At 53.0% G+C, this 18941-nt stretch overlaps 1 protein-coding gene across 10 annotated transcripts in view; it reads right to left on the bottom strand.

The window, feature by feature from the left end:
* The window catches only part of SOX13 (SRY-box transcription factor 13), a 47601-nt gene that overhangs the window by 10064 nt on the left and 18596 nt on the right, over positions 1 to 18941 (bottom strand). Inside the window, exons 1-4 of one of the 10 annotated variants that reach the window (XM_042975612.1) lie at positions 17613 to 17630; positions 1759 to 1957; positions 545 to 656; positions 376 to 462 (exon numbers count right to left, since the gene is read on the bottom strand). In XM_042975612.1, coding sequence (XP_042831546.1) covers positions 376 to 462; positions 545 to 656; positions 1759 to 1956 — 397 coding nt within the window. In that variant the 5' untranslated portion in view covers position 1957; positions 17613 to 17630. Of the gene's footprint in view, positions 1 to 375; positions 463 to 544; positions 657 to 815; positions 832 to 1758; positions 1958 to 3658; positions 3893 to 4448; positions 4572 to 5206; positions 5224 to 8496; positions 8719 to 9550; positions 9634 to 17612; positions 17631 to 18941 lie in introns of those variants that run through there. The other 9 variants (XM_042975606.1, XM_042975605.1, XM_042975610.1 and 6 more) reach the window with 9 other exon arrangements.

Below are 18941 nucleotides of genomic sequence, written 5' to 3'. Positions count from 1 at the left end.
GAAGTCCCGGTGGCCTAGAATCAATTTTCGGCAGTAAAAGGGAACATCCAGCTCATTCCGTATAGTTAGACCTGGGAATTGGCAGGGACATGCCTGAGGTCACAAGGGTCCCCGGTATGAGCCCAGATCCATACTCACAGAATGGGATTCCCACCAGGTCTCTCTTGCACGGGAATGAGCCAGACCAAACGCTCAGTCCCCAGGTGAGGGAAGGTGCTGGACCCCGGGGCCGGGCAGGAGCCCGAGGGGCACAGGGCAGGTATGAGGGGACCAAGAGCTTCCAAAACCACCCTACAGGCCCAGACCGCACGGCCAGGCTGGGAGAAGGGAAAGGGGGTCGGACCTCCTGCCCCGCCTGCCCACCCGGGCCTTCACCTTTCACATCTTTGGTTTCCACAGAGCTCCTTCCCAGAAACCTCTCCTTCCAGTCACTGGACAGCAGCTTCTCGATGGCTGGCACGACTAGAAGACACCAGGGGGTGAGGAGTAGTACTCCTAACACCTCCCGCCCCAGGCCCGCCTCCAGCCAGGGCAGGCCTCTTACCTTCTTTTAAATTTTGGTTGAAGTCCAGCTTCTCCTGGCTTCCAGAAGCAGCCTCAGAACCTCCCGGTCTCTTGGGTTCCAGACACCCAATGCTCTCCGGGGAGCTGCAGTCCTGCGGAACACAAGGAACGTCACCGCCACCCTCACGAGAAGAGGGCAGACTGCAGGGGCATCTGAGCCCCCAGGGAGGTGATGTGCACCCTGAGAAATCCATGTGTACCCGTTCTCCCCCACCTCCCCAGGTAGGGCCCTCCCTCCCCGCCTTCCCTACCTTTGCTCGGTCTTTGCTGCATTTAGCGAAAGAACAAAAGGTTTGAAGACAAGATACCCGGATCTCGGTCCAGGCTCAGTGACTCACGAGGCGCTTGATCCCACACGAGACTCAACTTCTCTGAACCTGACTCACTTCCCTCTTCTGAAAATGGCGATTATTAATACCTCCCCTATCAGGATTGTTGCTGGGGTCAAGGGCCAAGCTAGCTATTAATCACTACTCTCTTGCATTCGCCCACATCTGCAGCTGGGTGCGTTACTTCTGGGACCCCGGCCTCACCCCTCCTTAGGGCACCACCCCCTCTCCTTACCTGAGTCCTCTCCATTCCTTAAGGCCTAACTCAAGGCCCTACTCCTCCCGGAAGTCTTCCTCTATCACTACCCCTCCCCCCTCCCCAAGCCCCTCCAGGCTGGTTCCCTCCCCAGAGCCCTAAAATTCTCATTTTCATTCATTCGGTTTTTTTAATTACATATTCCCCCTTTTTACATCTCTTGCATGGAATCGGGATTTTTAAGAACTCCGAGAATCCTTATTGCCCGTGTAGCCCACAACGCCTCCATTTTGAGGATGAGGAATTGAGCGACTTCTCTCAGGCTTGGGTAATAAGGCTGATTTTCTCAAATCATATGCTGGATTACCCGTCTCCCCCACTAGTCCTCAGAGATAAGCATTGGTCACACGTGGGGGAGTAGTTAGGATCAGGTGAGCACGCACAAGATTTGAACCCATGTACCGCTCAGACAGGTGGCGTGACTGAACTTGGCAGTCCCTCCCCACCCACCTAAGCCTCCCCCACCCCCCGCCCCAGAGATAGAGGTTTCTGCTTCCTGTCTGCCCGGAGAGGGGAGGGGGTGCCCGCCCAGCCTCGAGGAGAGGTGTGTGGGCTACGGAGGCAAAGTGGGCACACTGGCCCAGGAGCCCCGGGGAAAGTGCTGGGCACCTGGGCTGGAGCTTGGGAGTCAGCACCATCCTGGGGAGCCCGGGCTGGGTCTCCCAGCTGCGGTTCGGCGGCGGCGGCTGAGGCCTGGAGGGCCTCGTGGCAGAGCTCCCTCTTCCCTTCTGACTTGACGGTGCAGTTCACCATGGTGCCAACGCCATCCAGGGCCAGCTGGGCAGAGCCAGGGCTCCTCATGGACATCCTGGGGGGGGGGGGGGGGAAGAACAGCATGAAACGGGTGGTGGTGGATACAGCGACTCCATCATCGCAAAACGCAAACTTCCCTTTGGAACCCACAGTGAAAAACTAGAAAAGATGCTTCTGCCCCGCACTTTTTCTTCAACAGGAAGGTCTACGGCCAACTGGGCCCAACTTTCAGCAGTCCCTGCCTGGTGCAGTGTTGGGGCTAGTTGGTGGAACGGTCCACCGAGAGAGGGCAGAGATGGTCAACTCGCGGTTTCTGAGCCCATTAAGCCAAAACTGTGTGTGTGTGTGTGTGTGTGTGTGTGTGTGTGTGTGTGTGTGTGTGTGTATGTGTGTGTGTGTAATTAGGTACCAAAACTTAAAAATCGTGAGACATCACATGAAATCTGAAATCCGGATTTGAACTTCTCTTGAAATTTGTCCGGGACACAAAGGGCTAGTATCCAAAATCTATAAAGAGCTCATCAAACTCCACACCCGAAAAACAAATAACCCAGTGAAGAAATGGGCAGAAAACATGAATAGACACTTCTCTAAAGAAGACATCCGGATGGCCAACAGGCACATGAAAAGATGTTCAACGTCGCTCCTTATCAGGGAAATACAAATCAAAACCACACTCAGATACCACCTCACGCCAGTCAGAGTGGCCAAAATGAAGAAATCAGGAGACTATAGATGCTGGAGAGGATGTGGAGAAACAGGAACCCTCTTGCACTGTTGGTGGGAATGCAAATTGGTGCAGCCGCTCTGGAAAGCAGTGTGGAGGTTCCTCAGAAAATTAAAAATAGACCTACCCTATGACCCAGCAATAGCACTGCTAGGAATTTATCCAAGGGATACAGGAGTACTGATGCATAGGGGCACCTGTACCCCAATGTTTATAGCGGCACTCTCAACAATAGCCAAATTATGGAAAGAGCCTAAATGTCCATCAACTGATGAATGGATAAAGAAATTGTGGTTTATATACACAATGGAGTACTACGTGGCAATGAGAAAAAATGAAATATGGCCTTTTGTAGCAACATGGATGGAACTGGAGAGTGTGATGCTAAGTGAAATAAGCCATACAGAGAAAGACAGATACCATATGGTTTCACTCTTATGTGGATCCTGAGAAACATAACAGAAACCCATGGGGGAGGGGAAGGAAGGAAAGAAAAAAAAAAAAAGAGGTTAGAGTGGGAGAGAGCCAAAGCATAAGAGACTGTTAAAAACTGAGAACAAACTGAGGGTTGATGGGGGGTGGGAGGGAGGGCAGGGTGGGTGATGGGTATTGAGGAGGGCACCTTTTGGGATGAGCACTGGGTGTGGTATGGAAACCAATTTGACAGTAAATTTCATATATTAAAAAATTAAAAAAATAAATAAATAAACGTTTTAAAAAATTAAAAAAAAAAAAAAAAAAAAAAAAAAGAAATTTGTCCGGGACAATCATTGGCTAGGATTAAGTAGCAGAATCACAAGTGCTCCCCAAGGACAAGCCAATTTTCCTTAGTCCCTACCACTCCCTACTACCCCCTGAAAGGGGAACCAAGCATCAACTACCCTACATATACACACATTCTCTTTTTCCCCCGCATCGTAGAGGCAAGACGAGAGCAAACTGCTTTTCATATCCATGTATCCACCAAAAGTGGGAAAATAACAGGCTGAGAGATGCAGAGCTTGAAGAAAAATATTTTCCTAGATCTACCTGGAGTCCCTCATGTAGAGCTGCTCTCATCGCCGCCTGTGCATTGGCAATTCTTGGTGTAAGCAGACTATGCTCCCATCACCGCCTCCCCTGCTGTCACCACTGCCTGGACACCTGGGGGATCAAAGGATCCTGGGGAGCGACTGCTGGTGGTCATTCCACCCTCAGAGCCAAAGGAGCAGATGTCTACAGTTCACTTGCTCCCTAGAGTCACTGTGACAAGACCAGTGGGGACACCCAGCAGGAGGCTCCAGGTACCCACAGGCTACTCAACTGGCGGCTAAGTGACCTTGGATAAACGACTGAACCTCTCCACACCTGTTTCCTCATCTGCGAAATGGGCATTCATGAGGACTACGAATTGTTAAAATTTACTTATCTCTAGGGAGCACCCCTCTGTGAAACCACCTAGTTGAAATGCAGTCCCTACAAGGGGGCCACAGGCTACGCATGGCCTGGGGGCTTGTTTGGAAGCTAGTCGTGGGTCACCCACAAATCAGAAACTCTGTGGGTGGAGCAGGAGTCTGTTTTTAACAAACCCTACAGGTGACGCTGCTACCCACTAGTTTGAGAAGCATCGTTAAATACAAATTTTAACCTAACACCTGTGCAAAATTTTTAGGAGGGGGCGTGGAAGACCAAAATCAGATCCAGTAAAACTTCTAAAACTGAGTTGCAGGTGTAATATATAATATTGTATATCCCATCAACTCCATACAACAAAACGTTTCTTGTAAGGAGTGACCCAAGAGCCCAGGGACAGGATTTTACATGAAACAGCTGAACGCACATGACAGGTGAAGATGTATTTGATTTGACGCCATCCAGACCAGAGCAGACTCTCCTGCCACTGGGTACCCTGGGGACTGGCACGGGACCCAGGACCGGGCCCTGCAGGGTGAGGACGGAGGGGCGGACCCCACCCGAAGAACGCTGACCCCGGGGGGAAAAGACACGACCCCAGCCGAGCTCGCCTGAGGGCTTTCAGGGCCCGGCCCCAAGGTCCCCTCTCACCACGCAGGGGCCTGGACAGCGTCCAGGAAGCAGGCGGCTCGGCCCATCCGGGCACAGGGAGGGGCGGCGAGCCAGGCCCCGAGCAGGGGGGGGGTGGGCGTGGGGGCGGGGCGGGCGGGGAGGGGGTATTATCCCGAAGCTGAGGGCAGCAATTACATAACAAACAAACCCCGGGCTCAAGCTGTGAATTAATCAAACCGCTGAAAATAAAACCTTCCTCTCAGGAACTTCAGACAAAAGAAATGAAAACAACCAGGCTGGCTGGAAAATAAAAGGCAGCCGCGCTGAAAGGGGGACAAAAGGAAACCAGACAATAGGGTGTTGGACAAAGGCAATAAAGCCAAAGGAAGTGTGACAGGCGAACAATGCGGGCCTGTGGGCTTGTGATCCCCGGCCGCTCCGCGCCACCTCGTCCCACACCCACCGCTCCGCCGGGCGTGGGCGGGCCACCGGGTGGCCTCCGCGCTCCCCACTCGGGTCCTAAGAGGTTTTCGCCTCCATTCGGTCCCAACTTCCTGGCCTTCCAGCTCCTACCTCGAAGCCTTTCTCCCACTGCAGCCCAGAGACCCCAGCGGCACAGCAGGGCGCAGGTTAGACGGGCGGCCGGAAGGCCCCCCCCCCACCGCAAGAGGCTGCCCCGTGCATTCCTCCCCCGCCCCACCTCGGGCGGAAGGTGAAGCCAGAGGAGGTGATTAACAGTCCTAATTAACTCTCGGGCTGCCCTGCCCACTCCCAGAGCCACTCACCACATGCGGCCACCGAGCTTGTAACGCGGCCAGATCCCATGCGCACGGGCTGAGTGTCAACGACACCCCGCTTTCGAAGGGTTAGCGTGGAAAGCGAATGCAACCCAGCTCATTAATAAACGGTTATTGATTATATGTTGACACTGCAATGTTTTGGATGCACGGAGTTAAAAGTACTGTTTTCACTGGCTTCTTTTTACACTTCTTAACGTGGATGCTGGAGCATGTCAAGTCAGGCAGGAGGCTCACACCATGTTTCTGGCGGACAGTGCTGCACGAGGACATCTCCCTGTGAGCGCTGATGGCCTTTTTACCCACACTTAACCCCGAGGAGTACCTCCAGCGGGGGCTGTGGAGGATCTTTATATTGGGGAGCTTGCCTCCTCCTGGGGCTCCGGATGGCTCATCCTGGCCTCTGGCGAAGCCGCGGTAGGCGCAAAGAAAAGGACTCCTGGTGACCAGCCAAGCCGCTCACCAGGGCGTGGTGCCCACCAGACAGCCCTGCCAGACCCTGCTGCCCAGACAAGGGCCCTTCCATTTCCACAGGCGCCTGCCTCAACGTCGGGCACTGGCTCTCGGTTGGTCCCTCTGGACCAACGTTTGTTGACGGAGAAGCAACAGCCCAGACCTGATGGGCTCCTCCCAGGGTCTCACATTCTGGGGGAGAGGGTCCTGGGGAGGCTCCTTCCTTCCTTCCCTCCCTCCCAAGTTCCCAGAGCACAGGCCTGTTCAAAGAGCAGCCCCTTTCCCTGCCCACAGAGACGAGACTCCCCCTGCAGAGGGTCAGTGCCAGGCTCTGAGCCCCAAACCATCCCGCTCTCTTTTCCCTGAGTGCAGAGCAAACGTTGCAGGTGATAAACTAAAGAGCGAAAGGAGAACCAGGTGGAGGGTACGGAGTCCACGTGCAGTCAGTCCCTGCTCTGCCACTTTGCAGCTGAGGGTCCCTGCACAGGTGCCCCCACCTCTGCAGGCTCTGTTGTAGAACAAAGGTACCTGGGGGTTAGCAGGTGGTCAATGGTACAGAGTTTGGAAAACTCAGGCCTTTGGGTTCTCCAACGTGAGTTCAAATTCCTGCTGTGCCTCCAGCTGACTTGTGTGACCTTAGGCAAGTTCATTAACTCGGAGCTTGTCTCCTCATCCATATAATGGGTATAATAATCCCCAGCTCACAAGTGCCCGAGAAGATTAAATAAGGGGGTGAGTATCCATTAAGTTGTCCTATAGCCCAGGATGGGCTAGACTCAGGTGGTTAAGAGAAAAGTTACCTGGGGTCAGACGGACCTGGGTACAATCTGAAATCCAACTCTCCCCAATTAATTGCCGTGCAATCTTGAGCAAGTGACTTAACCTCTCTGAATTCATTTCCTCCTCAGTAAAATGAGAAGAAAACCCGGCATGAAGGGATGAGCCTTCCATTAACACCCCCGACTCTATAATATGTGCCTGTTTTACATTCTTATGACACCCTAAACTTGGCCTTCAGGACACTTATCACAGTTGGTAATGATACCTTTACGTGCTTATTTCAGACTGCCCAGTAGCCTGGGAACGCACCCCACCCACCCCAGGACACTGTGGAAACATACCTGGTTTTGCTCACCACTGTAGCCCCAGAGTCTAGCACAATGCCTGGAGCATAGTAGGTGCTCAACGAATATTCATACAAGGAGCGGAGTATACAGCTCAGCAAAACAGCACAAGGCAACTAGACACATAATAAGCGACAGCTACGACAAATCTTCCTCCACTTGTGACGGGGTTATGTCCCAACAAACCCATCGGAAGTTGAAAAGATCGTTAGGTCGAAAATGCATTTACCCCACCTAACCTACCGAACATCTTGGGCTTAGCCTAGCCCGCCTTAAACGTGAACACCTGCTTTCGCCTACAGTTGGGCAAAATCATCTACACAAAGCCTACTGTAGAATAGCGTTGACGAGCTCATGTAATTTACTGAATACGGCACCAAAAGGGAAAAAACAGGCACAGAATCGTTGGAAGTGTATCTGGTGGCTACCTGGGAGCTGCCACTGGCCAGCATCACGACTCTGCCTCATAGCGTATAATCGCCAGCCTGGGAAAAGATCAACATTCAAAGTATCGTTTCTACTGAATGCGTATGGCTTTCTGACCCTCATAAAGTTGAAAACTCCTAAGCTGAGCCATCATCAGTCAGACCATCTACGTTATCATCATCGGGTAGAAGCTGCCTACACATCACCCAGCCTCCAGCTAGCCTCAGCTGCCTCCCCCTCACATCTAAGCTCCTACAGGCTAGCGAACTAAATCCCCCCGGCACCAAAGGAAACCCCTTCCCTTTGCTCTTACCTTGGGACAGGTAAGAAACTCCACCCCTTTTGGATTTAAAGACCCTATTGGGGGACGCCTGGGTGGGTCAGTCGATTGAGCGTCCGACTCTTGATTTTGGCTCAGGTCATGATCCCAGAGTTGTGGGATTGGGCCCTGCATCGGATTCCTCGCCGAGTGTCGAACCTGCTTGAGATTCTCTCCCTCTCTCTCCCTCGCTCGCACTCTCGGAAATAAAAAACAAATAAATAAAGACCCTATTGGGAGTCTTAAATCTCTTCTTTTCCAGACTTAAAACCCCTTCGATTTGTTTACCCCTTCTTCAAAAAGCACGCGCCATGTTTCCATTACACACGTGGTTTCTCAGGAGGCTTGAAGGTCAGCAGCTACACCTGCCCCTCTCCCCAGAGGTCTAAAAGCCAAAGGACCCTCGGCTCCCGCGAGCTGTGAGTTGCTGGGCTCCCCCAGGTCCCGGTCAGAGGTCACAAGTCCACAGTACGTACACTCCCGGCGGCCTCCCACCCAGGAAGTGCTCCTGTGAACCCGGTCTCCACCCCCTCTTGCCCAGCCTTACTCGTATTTTATACATGGAGAAACCGAGGTCCAGCTCACGTGGCTTGTTTCGGCAGTACCGCTTCTGGGCTAGAGGCAGAGTGTAGGGACACGGAACCAGCTGGGATACAGATCAGCACCCCTGCTCTCCCCACCCTTCCCTTCTAGGGCATCCACTCCCCAGGCCCCCTGCAGCCTTCCTCCTGGGCCTTCTCTCACCTGAGTATCTGTAAGAGGTCAAGGCCTCTGGGGGAGAGGGCTCAGGCCATCCTCACCCCTGATGGGCCAGAGCCTTGAGTCTGTGAGCCGGCGGCAGAGAGGCCCCAGGCCGGAGCCCAGCGCCCGGCACGAGGCACAGAGAGACGCCTGCACTCCAGAGGGCCAGCCGCTCAGAACAAGGCTCTTATAGGACAAAGCTGACTGCAGGTGCCGGTCCTCTCTCTTTTCTCCTCCCCACAACCAACCCTCTCCTGGGCCCTCCGACCCCCACCCACGGGCGCACGCGCACGAGCCCCTTTCTACCCAAAACAAATCACCAGCCGCTTCCTCTCCCGGATCAGCCAACGACCGGCCCAGCTGGATTGGAATCAAAGGAGTCTGCACCCTCAGCCCTTCCTCCCTCTACAACGACAGCCCCCTCCCCGCAAAAAATATCTAGATGCAGATAAAGATAGAGATCCAGTCATCGGAGCATGACGGGTGACTCAGACCCAGGGGTACAGGAAGACGGCCTGAGCAGACAGGCAGACCCCCCAAGGAGGGCCATGACTACACTTCCCCACCGGGCACACGCCAAGCCTGCAGGCCCCCCACTCCAAGCTCACTGAGCCCACTCCAAGGGGCGCCGCCAGGGAGAGATCCACTCGGCAGGGGTGGGGCAGGGCCTGAGTCCCAGGGGAATGTCACTTCCTCTCAAAGCCCCAGAGAGCTGAGAGCCTCAGGCAGCCCTAAACAATAGCCCGAGGCGTGGGTGCCCAGAACGGTGCCCCGGTGCCACATCCTGCCATTCTTCTCCCAGGCCGCACCCTGCCACCCTTCCTGGCTACGCCCGATCCTATCTCTGATGTTTACTCAGAGCTGGGAGCTGGGCTGGCTACAAGGGTGGGGAAAAGCTTTCCTGAGAGGGCCCCCTCGCCCTCTCCAGCCTCTGCGGGCCCCAGGGGTACCGGGTCCAGGGCGTGCGCCGCTCTCTGGTCTAGCACAGCTCAGGAGAGGGTCACAGACAATACCCCCAGTCCCTGGGCTGTTCTGGGCAGGCCAAAGCGGTATTCACCTGACAGAGCAGCCGATACCAACCGATGGAAACTTCTGAGTTCCCGAGCTCCTATCCTCCAGCCGATGAGAGCCGGCAGGCTCCCCCAGAAGCCCAGATCCAGCCTGAGTTTCATGACTGCCAGTTTGAGTTGAACCCGGGGCACAGAGGACTGAAGGAGCCAGGGAGAGACCATAGCGGTGATGGTCCCATCCATGGCTCCATCTGGTTGTCCCAGGTCTCTGAGGCATCTGAGTCTTTTTCCAGCCCGGGATGAGAGTCCAGGAAAAGACGGGAGGGGGCAGGGGGGCAGCTTGGAAGTTCTGGTGAGGTTCCAGTGGGATGCATGCCTGGGTAAAACTGAGAAGTAAACAGTGTTTCCTGGAGTCCCTTCTCTGGGGGCCCTCCTGCCTTTGTGACTGGATCTGTCTCCAGCCCACCGAAAGTGCTAGGGGGCCCCTGCAGTCCTGCTCTTGTCTCCCGGTGACCAGGTCTAGGCCTATGTCCCAGACAGGGGAATGTGTCTGGTCTTCTGCACCAGCCATGCCCAGCCCAGGGCTGGCACACCGCAGAAATGGTGCAGCCGGGGCCGACTGGCTTGGCAAAGGCCTCCCTTTGGGGATAGCCCCGAACATTAACCAAGGGAAGGAGAGGCTAAAGAGCATTCAAGGGCACAGCACTCACTCCAGCTGCAGGCACTGAGTGAGGAGCTCACCGCGCATTTCCCTGTCCTCCCCAAGGCCCGGCAGCGCGGGTGTCTGAACGCAGGCCTCAGTGATGCCCAAAGCGACATCGTTCCCTATCGGCCAACACGCCGTCGCTCTCCCTCTACCCCAGATAACAGGATCCGGTCCAGCACAGACAGACTGGCCACTGTCTTCAACGCTCAGAGGATTCTAGTTGTTTTTGACTTGAGTCACGGCCAAGGAAGAATTAGTCAAAAGAAATCAAGGCTGCTTTGAGAACCTGGAGAAAAGACTCGACCTCTCAAAACCTGAGTTTCTTCATGTGAAAGTGGAGATCCCAATACCTACTTTGTGATTAGAAGGCAGCATATACTCAGAGAACCTGGCACAGAACGTATGTTCAGCGGGAGGAGGAAGAGACCTAAAGCAAGGAGTGTCTCTCCCCCCTCCCTCCTTGGCTTCCCTCCCCAGCATGCCTGGCAGGTCCCCAGGCTCCCCTGTCCCCACCTCTCCAGGAGGCAGGAATACAGGGGTGACCCTCCAGCACTGCTGGGAAGTGTCCTGGCACAGAAAAAAGAAAATGATCTTTGGGGCGCCTGGGTGGCTTAGTCGGTTAAGCATCCGACTCTCGATTTCAGCTCAGGTCGTTGCTCATGAGTTCATCTAATGGTTCATGAGTTCGAGCCCCACATCAGGCTCTGCACTGATAGAGGGCAGCCTGCTTAGGATTCTCTCTCTCTCTCTCTCTCTCTCTCTCTCTCTCTCTCTCTCTCTCTGCCCCTCCCCTGCTTGCTCTTTCTCTTTCTCTCTCTCTCTCTCAAAATAAATAAATATTAAACAACAAAAAACCAAAAACAAAGAAAGAAAAGAAAATGGTCTTTGTTGCCAACCAGACCTGTGTCTGAAGCCTGGCCCCTCCTCATACTGCTAGCTGTGTGACCACAGGAAGTTTCTGCTTCTCCATCTCTAAACTGGAACGAATAATAACTATCTCATAGAATTATTCAGGGGACCCAATGCGATGTTTGCAAAAAAGCAAGAAAAACCAACCAAGCAAAAAAACCCCCAAGTTTGCACCCTGAGCGCCCCCATCACCCTTTGGGGAAGGCTTCCCCACCCCCGCGTGGTCACACACAGAAGACCCACAGGGCAATGGGGCGCATCACCCTCTTCCTTCTCTATCTGTTCCCAGCAGGCCTCCCTCCCTTTGGCCCTGTCTCCGCATCCCGCTCGGGCGGTCTGAATGTTCCGGCAGTGTCCCCAGCTACCCCGGAATCTCCCCTGGCCTGAGTCAGGCACCCAGGCGCCACAGAGTGAGGACAGGCCGAAAGAACCCGGATTTGCCAAGGAAACCCCACGTAGTCGGGGCCACTGCTTATCTGGCCACGGCACTGCACCTTCCCTTCCCCGGCTGATGACACAAAAGCTCTGCAGCACTCAGGAGCTCCCTCCTTTCCTCCGGAGCCCACGCAGATCAAGTGTTGTTCTGTTAACCCCTGCAGTCCCCTGCCACCCCCAGGAGGGGACACGGGCGAGTAGGAACAGCCCGAAATATCCACGGTTACCCACCAGGCTGGGCGAAGCGTCGGCTTGGTCAGCAATTCCTCCCAGCGGTGCCAGGGTGGGCCGGGTAGCCCTTGGCTCTTGCTTTTGGCGTCAAGTCTAAGCCACGTGGGCCAGCGCGCAGTTGGTTCAAACCCCGCGCCGCCCTCCCTAGGGGCATGGGTAGGCCAAGCATTCAACTCTCCTGGGACTAGTGACCAACAGCCGGTGGGTGGCGTCGAGGCCTTCCAGGACAGGCCCGGCACCTGCACACAGCCGTGCTGAACCCCCGCAACGGGCATCCTCATCAGAATCTGAAGTTGGGGGGTGAGGGAGCCGATGAGTGGCTGGGGGAGGGGGGCGGGGGGGGGGTCACCCAGTTCCATACTGTTCCGCGTGGGAACGCAACGAATGCCTGACACTTACCCTCTTTACACCTCAGTTTCTTCATCGGTAAAGGGGGCCAAAGAGACCCCACTCTCACGGTTGTTGGGGAATTAATGAGTAGTGAACATCACTACTGGCTCAGTCAGAAGAGCACGCGACCCTGGATCTCGCAGCCGTTAAGTTTGCGCCCCACGTTGGATGTAGAGATTACTTTAAAAATTAAATCTTAAAAAAAAAATTTTTTTTTAAAGCTTGGGCACCTGGGTGGCTCAGCCGGTTAAGCGTCCGACTCTTGGTTTCGGCTCAGGTCACGATCTCGCAGTTCGTGAGTTTGAGCCCCACGTCGGGCTCTGTGCTGACAGCTCAGAGCCTGGAGCCTGCTTCAGATTCTGTGTCTTCCTTTCTCTCTGCCCCTCCTCTGCTCACACTCTGTCTCTCTCTCTAAATAAATAAATAAATAAACATTAAAAAAATTTTTTTTTTAATTTTTTAAAGCTTATTTATTTTGAGAGAAAGAGAGGGAGAGAGCATGCATGAGAGAGGAGGGGCAGAGAGACAGAAGGAGAGAATCCCAGGCAGGCTCGGCATGGTCAGCAAAGAGCCCCACACAGGGCTCAAACCCACAAACCAAGAGATCATGACCTGAGCCGAAACCAAGAGTCAGACGCTTAAGCAACCAACTAAGCCACCCGGGTGCCCCTAAAAATTAACGCTTTTTTATAGAGGACTTTTTTTTTTTAACGTTTATTTATTTTTGAGAGAGAGAGAGAGGAAGCACAGAAGAGGGACAGAGAGAGAGGGAGAGAGAGAATCCAAAGCAAGCTCCAGGCTCTGAGCTATCAGCACAGAGCCTGACTCGGGGGCTCAAACCCACGAACCGTGAGATCAAGACCTGAGCCGAAGTTGGAGGCTTAACTGACTGAGCCACCCAGGCGCCCCCAAATTAAAGCTTTTTAAAAAAATAATAAGTAGTGTACAAGAAATACTCAGCAGAATGCTGGGCGCAAAGGAGACGGGCACTTCATCTTGTTGAGGTTGAATGAATGAATGAATGAATGTGCCCCCAGGGAACCTCCGCTAGCCAGAGTGCTCAGCCCAAACCAGCACAGGTTCCAGTCGCCCTCCTTAAAGTCACTTCAAACATCAGCCTCCACACATGTCTACGCCCACGGCTCCCTCTCAACGTGGGCACCTCCACACTGCATCCTGGGACTGAATCCCCGAGGGCTCAGGAAAAAGCACCTGATTCTCTTCCCTCTTCCTGCCTCAGCCACTCACTGCAGGGGCAGGTGACTGGGACGGGTAGCTGGTGCAAGAGAGAGGATTCGGCAAATGCCAGTCACCAAGAAAGAAGGCCACCAGGCAGTGTCGACAGGAAGAGAGCCTGGAACCCAGAAGGCCAGCATGCGAGTAATCAGCAAATCCACTTTGGCCTCATTCTCTCCTCCCTGGGATGTACCTCCCCTGCAAGGAGCCACAAGAGAGAACGGAGAAAGACAGCGAGAGAAGGTCTGGGGGTTTCCCGAGCAATTCAAGCATCTAGCTCCCCAGCTTGGGCAGACGGTCGAGGAACCAGGTGACCAGCGGCACTGAGGTCATGGGGGCGGGGCCCCTGGGCTGGACCTGGGCACCCTGGCCTCACCGTTAGGCACCGGCTCAGGTCTGCGGCTTCCCCCGTCGCCTCCCCTTCCCCTGTCCCACGGCTTCTGGGTGGGATGCCACCTGTGCCTTGTGTAAGCCTAATCACCACCATCTCCCCCAAGACAAGCTCACTCATCGGAAACCCCGATTCAGCGGCTCTTGCTCAAGCAGCATTCATTCTGCAGGCGAACAAAGTGTTCCGTTCTTTTTCTCCGCAAAGGCCGTGTTTCCTCCCCCATTATCTACCCCATCGGCAGCCAAGCCTGCCACAAAAGCAAGATTTCTTCTTTCTTTTTGTTATTTTCGTGGTCTCTTTTATTTATGGGTGGCTGTTTTTTCTTGGCTTTGGCTCCTTTTCAGAAGGGCAGGGAAGCAAGGGGAGGAGAGCAGCATGATAGGGAATCTCTGATTTCACCCCAAATGCTCATCAAACGGCCCCCCCGTGCAGCCGCCTGCACCCCAGTCTGCCTGCATCACCAGCACCCTTTGGAAACGGAAGCAGGACCACTTCAACGGAAGTCATACTGGCAAAGCGGTAGGATGAGGTGATTCTGGGAAGGACCCTGATATCTGGAGCTCACAATGCTAATAATAAGATAGTAAGGGGGACAGTCAAAATAACGGACTAGTGATGGGCACTGACCAATTAGATGGGACAATCAGATGAGGTGGCAGATGCTGACCACAAACAACTGGTTGACACGCTGGTGTGTATCAGCTGAAGACCCCCTCTGATCGTAGCTAACGTTAACTGAGCATTTACTATGTGCCAGGCACCTTTCACATATTAATTTATTTAGGTTTCATAATAATCAGGGGTAGATGGTATTATTACCTCCATCTTAGGTGGAGAAACCGAGGCCTAGAGGTGATTTTGAGCCCAGCAGCCAAGTATCAGAACCCAGCTCTCAAACACCAGGAACGGAGCACACAATATGCTAAGTGTCACGTTTAGGGATGAGCTCTTTTAATTCTTTCAACAGTCCTGGGAATAGTCGCACCACTTGCAGAGATAAAGCGATCCAAAGCCAGCGTCCCTACCACGGTATCTTCCGGGTGCATGAGAGGCAGCATTCCGGAAGGCACAGGGCTGCTGTGTAACCTCCCTTCCGGTTACAGCTTCTTTGTTTTCTGGCCTTCTTTCCGTGCCACCTGTCCCCACGCCTCCACACCTGCTGCCTTAGCTTCCCACCCATGCCGTGCTCAACGGCATCGCGCAGAACTGACTGCTTCATAGTCCCTTGCAACACACATGCCTAATGAATGGTTGCACTCATTCTTATTTTCTTACCATCCTTTTTCCTGAATACAAAGGATATGTGCTCATTGTAGAAAATCTGCAAAATTTAGGGTAACAGAGAAATTTGAAAGTCACCCATTTCCCACCAATCTGGAGGTGGCCACTGAACAGAATTTGGCAGGTTTCCATCAAATCTTTTTTTCTATGCAGTATTCTTTTCCCCTATTGAGCTCATAAGCAAGTTTTATACTACCTTTCCCCTCACTTAATAGTCTGTCATGGGGCGCCTGGATGGCTCAGTCGGTCAAGCATCCAACTCTAGATTTTGGCTCAGGTTATGATCGCGTGGTTCGGAAGAGTCCACAGCAGGCTCTGTGCGAACAGTGGGGAGCCTGCTTGGGATTCTCTGTCTCCCTTTCTCTCTGCCCCTCCCCGAATTGCGTGCGCGCTCTCTCTCTCTCTCTCTCTCTCTCTCTCTCAAAATAAATACACTTAAAAAATAAAAAACAGTCTTTCAGGGGGAGTCTTCATGTTCCTAAAACATCAGAAATTACTGAAAAAAAATTTTTTTTAATTCTTTACAAAGTCGACTGTAATGTTTGCACATCCTCCCCTCTATGGCTGCATCACAATTTCTTTTTAACCAAAGCACAGGGTTGAAATGGATCAACTCTTGAAATTTTCTGTTACTTAAACCTCTCCGCCCTCAAAGTCACGCACTCCCTGGACACCTCTGGTGGGTCACGGCCATTCGGCTCCCGCGACAGATGGGAAGGAGAGCACCCTGACAATCTGAGGACGGACAGGGCAAGGCAGCGGAAGGACGTCACCTGCCCCCTCCTGGTAGGCTGGGGACAGAGTAGCAAAGGGAGTACAAGATGGAGGGTGGAAAGATGGGGGCCCGGAAGCTCGGGCCCAGGGTCTGACGGCTTTGACTTTGGGGAAGGCCTGCCGCAGCATTTCTCAGGGCCTTGACTTCCCCAAAAAAGATGGAGAACTACCATGAGATACCACTTCACACCCACTAGGATGGATTATTTTTCTATTTTTTTTTAATGTTTATTTATTTTTGAGAGAGACAGAGAGAGAGCGCGTGCGAGCAGGGAAGGGCCAGAGAGAGAGAGGGAATGAGACGGGAATCCCAAGCAGGCTCTGCATTGTCAGCGCAGAGCCCGACGTGGGGCTCGAACTCACAAGTTGCGAGATCACGACTTGAGCCAAAACCAAGAGTCAGACGCTCAACTGACTGAGCCACCCAGGCGCCCCAATGGATTTTTTTTTTTTTTTTAAAAGAAGTATTGGCAAGAATGTGGGCAGTTGTTGATGGGGATGTAAAATGGTGTGGCCGCTGTGGAAAACAATATGGCAGAACCCCCCCACCCTCCAATTAAACAGAACCATATCCATCCAGCAATTTCACTTCTGGAATATACCCAAAAGATACACCCAAAAGATGTGAAAGCAGGGTCCATGAAGAAATATTGTACACCCACGCTCATCACAGCATTACTCACAACATCCAAAAGGTGGAAAAACAACCCAAGTGTCTATGGAAGGCTGAACAGACGAAATGTGGTGTGTGTGTGTGTGTGTGTGTGTGTGTGTATAATATATGTATATAATAAAACAGACTGTTATCAGCCTTAAAAGGAAGGTAATTCTGACACCCGCTACAATGTGGATGAGCCTTGAAAACATTATGCTAAGGGAAATAAGCTAGACACAAAAGGACTAATATTTGGTTCTGCTTATATGAGGTAGGAGGAGTTAAATTCATAGAGACAGAAAGTAAAATAGAGGTTACCAAGGGCAAGGAGAGGGGGAAGGGGGAGTTGTTCACTGGGTACAAATTTCAGTTCAGGAGGACGCAAAAGTCTGGAGATGGTTGGTGATGATTACACAATGTGAAATGTACTCGCTGCCCCCAAACTGTATAATCAGAAACGGTTAAAATAATGGGGCGCCTGGCTGGCTCAGTCGGTTGAGCATCCCGCTTGGGCTCAGGTCATGATCTCACAGTCTGAGTTTGAGCCCTGTGTAGGGCTCTGTGCTGACGGCTCAGAGCCTGGAGCCTCCTTCAGATTCTGTGTCTCCCTCTCTCTCTCTGCCCCTCCCCCTGCTTGTGCTCTGTGTGTCTCTCTCTAAAAAATAAACAAACATTAAAAAAAAAAAAAAAGACGGAGACCATGAAGCTGCTAATAATTTATTTACACTTTCATGGCACCTTTAATCTTGCAGATGGGCAGAGGCAAGAGCACAAACACGGCCTCACAGACTGGGGACCAATGTCAGACGGGCATCAGGGAGAGCGGCGGGCTGGAGACTGGCTACCTTTGGAGAACCCCATGCTCACAAAGCCATAATTAACATCACTAATTGAAGTGTCTAGAAAAGGCCAGAGCCAGACAGTGCCAGACCTGCCCCACCAGCTAGAAGGCTGTCCCCTCCATGCTTCCCTCGCCTCTAGGAACAATTAAAGGCTTCCACCTGCCATGCAGAGACAGGTGTATTTGGGATTCCTCAGCAGGGAGGGAAAGGGATCTGGGGGCACGAAGAGGGGAGAGAAGAAGAGATTAGGTTCCCTTACAGTCGGTTCCTTGGCCTTCCTGGAACTCCTTTTCTCCGATGTCCTTCTTAGGGTGGCAGTTTCAAGGAAAGCACTGGGCTGACATCTAGTTTCCAGAACAGATCTGCCCCAACTTGCTGTGCACACCGGGGCCAGGCATCCTACTGCTCTGGGCCTCTCTCAAAGTCCGTGAGGAGAATACATAGCGACAGTGGTCCAAATGGAAGCTCCAAACCAGAAGGTCTGAGCTAACAGAGGCAGGGGACAGGGTGGAGGATGGGACAGATGGACCTGGGAGAGAAGGGAAACGATCAGGGACTCATCCACTTATTCCACAGATGCTGGCTTCCGAGGGCCACCCGAATTGTCCTTTTCCTCCTCGATGAATGGCAGACTGGGACCAAAGTCCCATCCAGCCCTAAGATTCATTTGCTATTTCCATTTTCTGTCAGCGGTGCCTTTACTCGTAAAGGTTGCCCCAGTTTCCACTTAAGCAAGAACACATCACAGGGTCCCAGTATCTCTAAGAGCTGCCTGTGCTCTGTGGCCAGGCGGACGGCGGTCTACCACAAGGGACCCTTAAGCACTTTCTATGGAAACCAAAAGGTCACTGGCATCTTTGTCCATCTTTGTCCAAAGAGGGTGGGAGAGGAGCTTCTCCTCCCTGCCCCTGCCTCCCCAAGCCCTTCCTCTGCCCCCACTGGACCATTAGAGCCACTCTGTTTCCCTTCCCCCACAGCCTGCTGCCCTGACCCGGGAGATAGGGTGGGGGTGGGGGTCAACGCTGGGGTCACTGCAGGCGCCTAGCTCAAAACCAGCTCTGGCGCTTAGAGAATTTAACCCTCTCCCTGCCAGCGCATGACTATCCACCCTAACAGAACTACCTGAAAAGAGGGAAAAATAATTGCAGACGGGGTCCACACAGGCCCGGGTGAGAATTCTGAGTCTGCTCTGGAAACAGCACTGGATGTGGAAGCAGAAGTTCTGAGTTTGAGCCCCAAGCTCTGAAACAAACTCAGTATGCAGTCCTGAGCAAGCCCTAATTCTCAGCCTCAGTTTTCTTATCTGTACATTGGGGGTCAAAATACCAGATTGCTAGGAGCCTCAGCACAGTGATTTTTTAAAAATGTCAAAGCACTTCATATGCTTGATGGTTTATAAAGCTCCATACCAGGGAAAGGGATCTGGATGCCTTTAATTCACCGTGGGGCCCAGGAGGCATCACCCGACCTCCAAGGTCTCCGATCTTCCATTTGCACAGGGAGTGAATTATTACTTCTCCCAGAGATAAAATTTTAAGTGGGAAAGGGCTCCAAGGTCTTTGGATGCGGTGGAAACACAAGAGCCACC

The sequence above is a fragment of the Panthera tigris genome, chromosome F3 (genome assembly GCF_018350195.1).
Source record: "Panthera tigris isolate Pti1 chromosome F3, P.tigris_Pti1_mat1.1, whole genome shotgun sequence".
NCBI classification, from domain to species: Eukaryota; Metazoa; Chordata; class Mammalia; order Carnivora; family Felidae; genus Panthera; species Panthera tigris.
The sequence above is the reverse complement of the archived record's forward strand: the minus strand, read 5'-3'. Positions and strand labels throughout refer to the sequence as shown.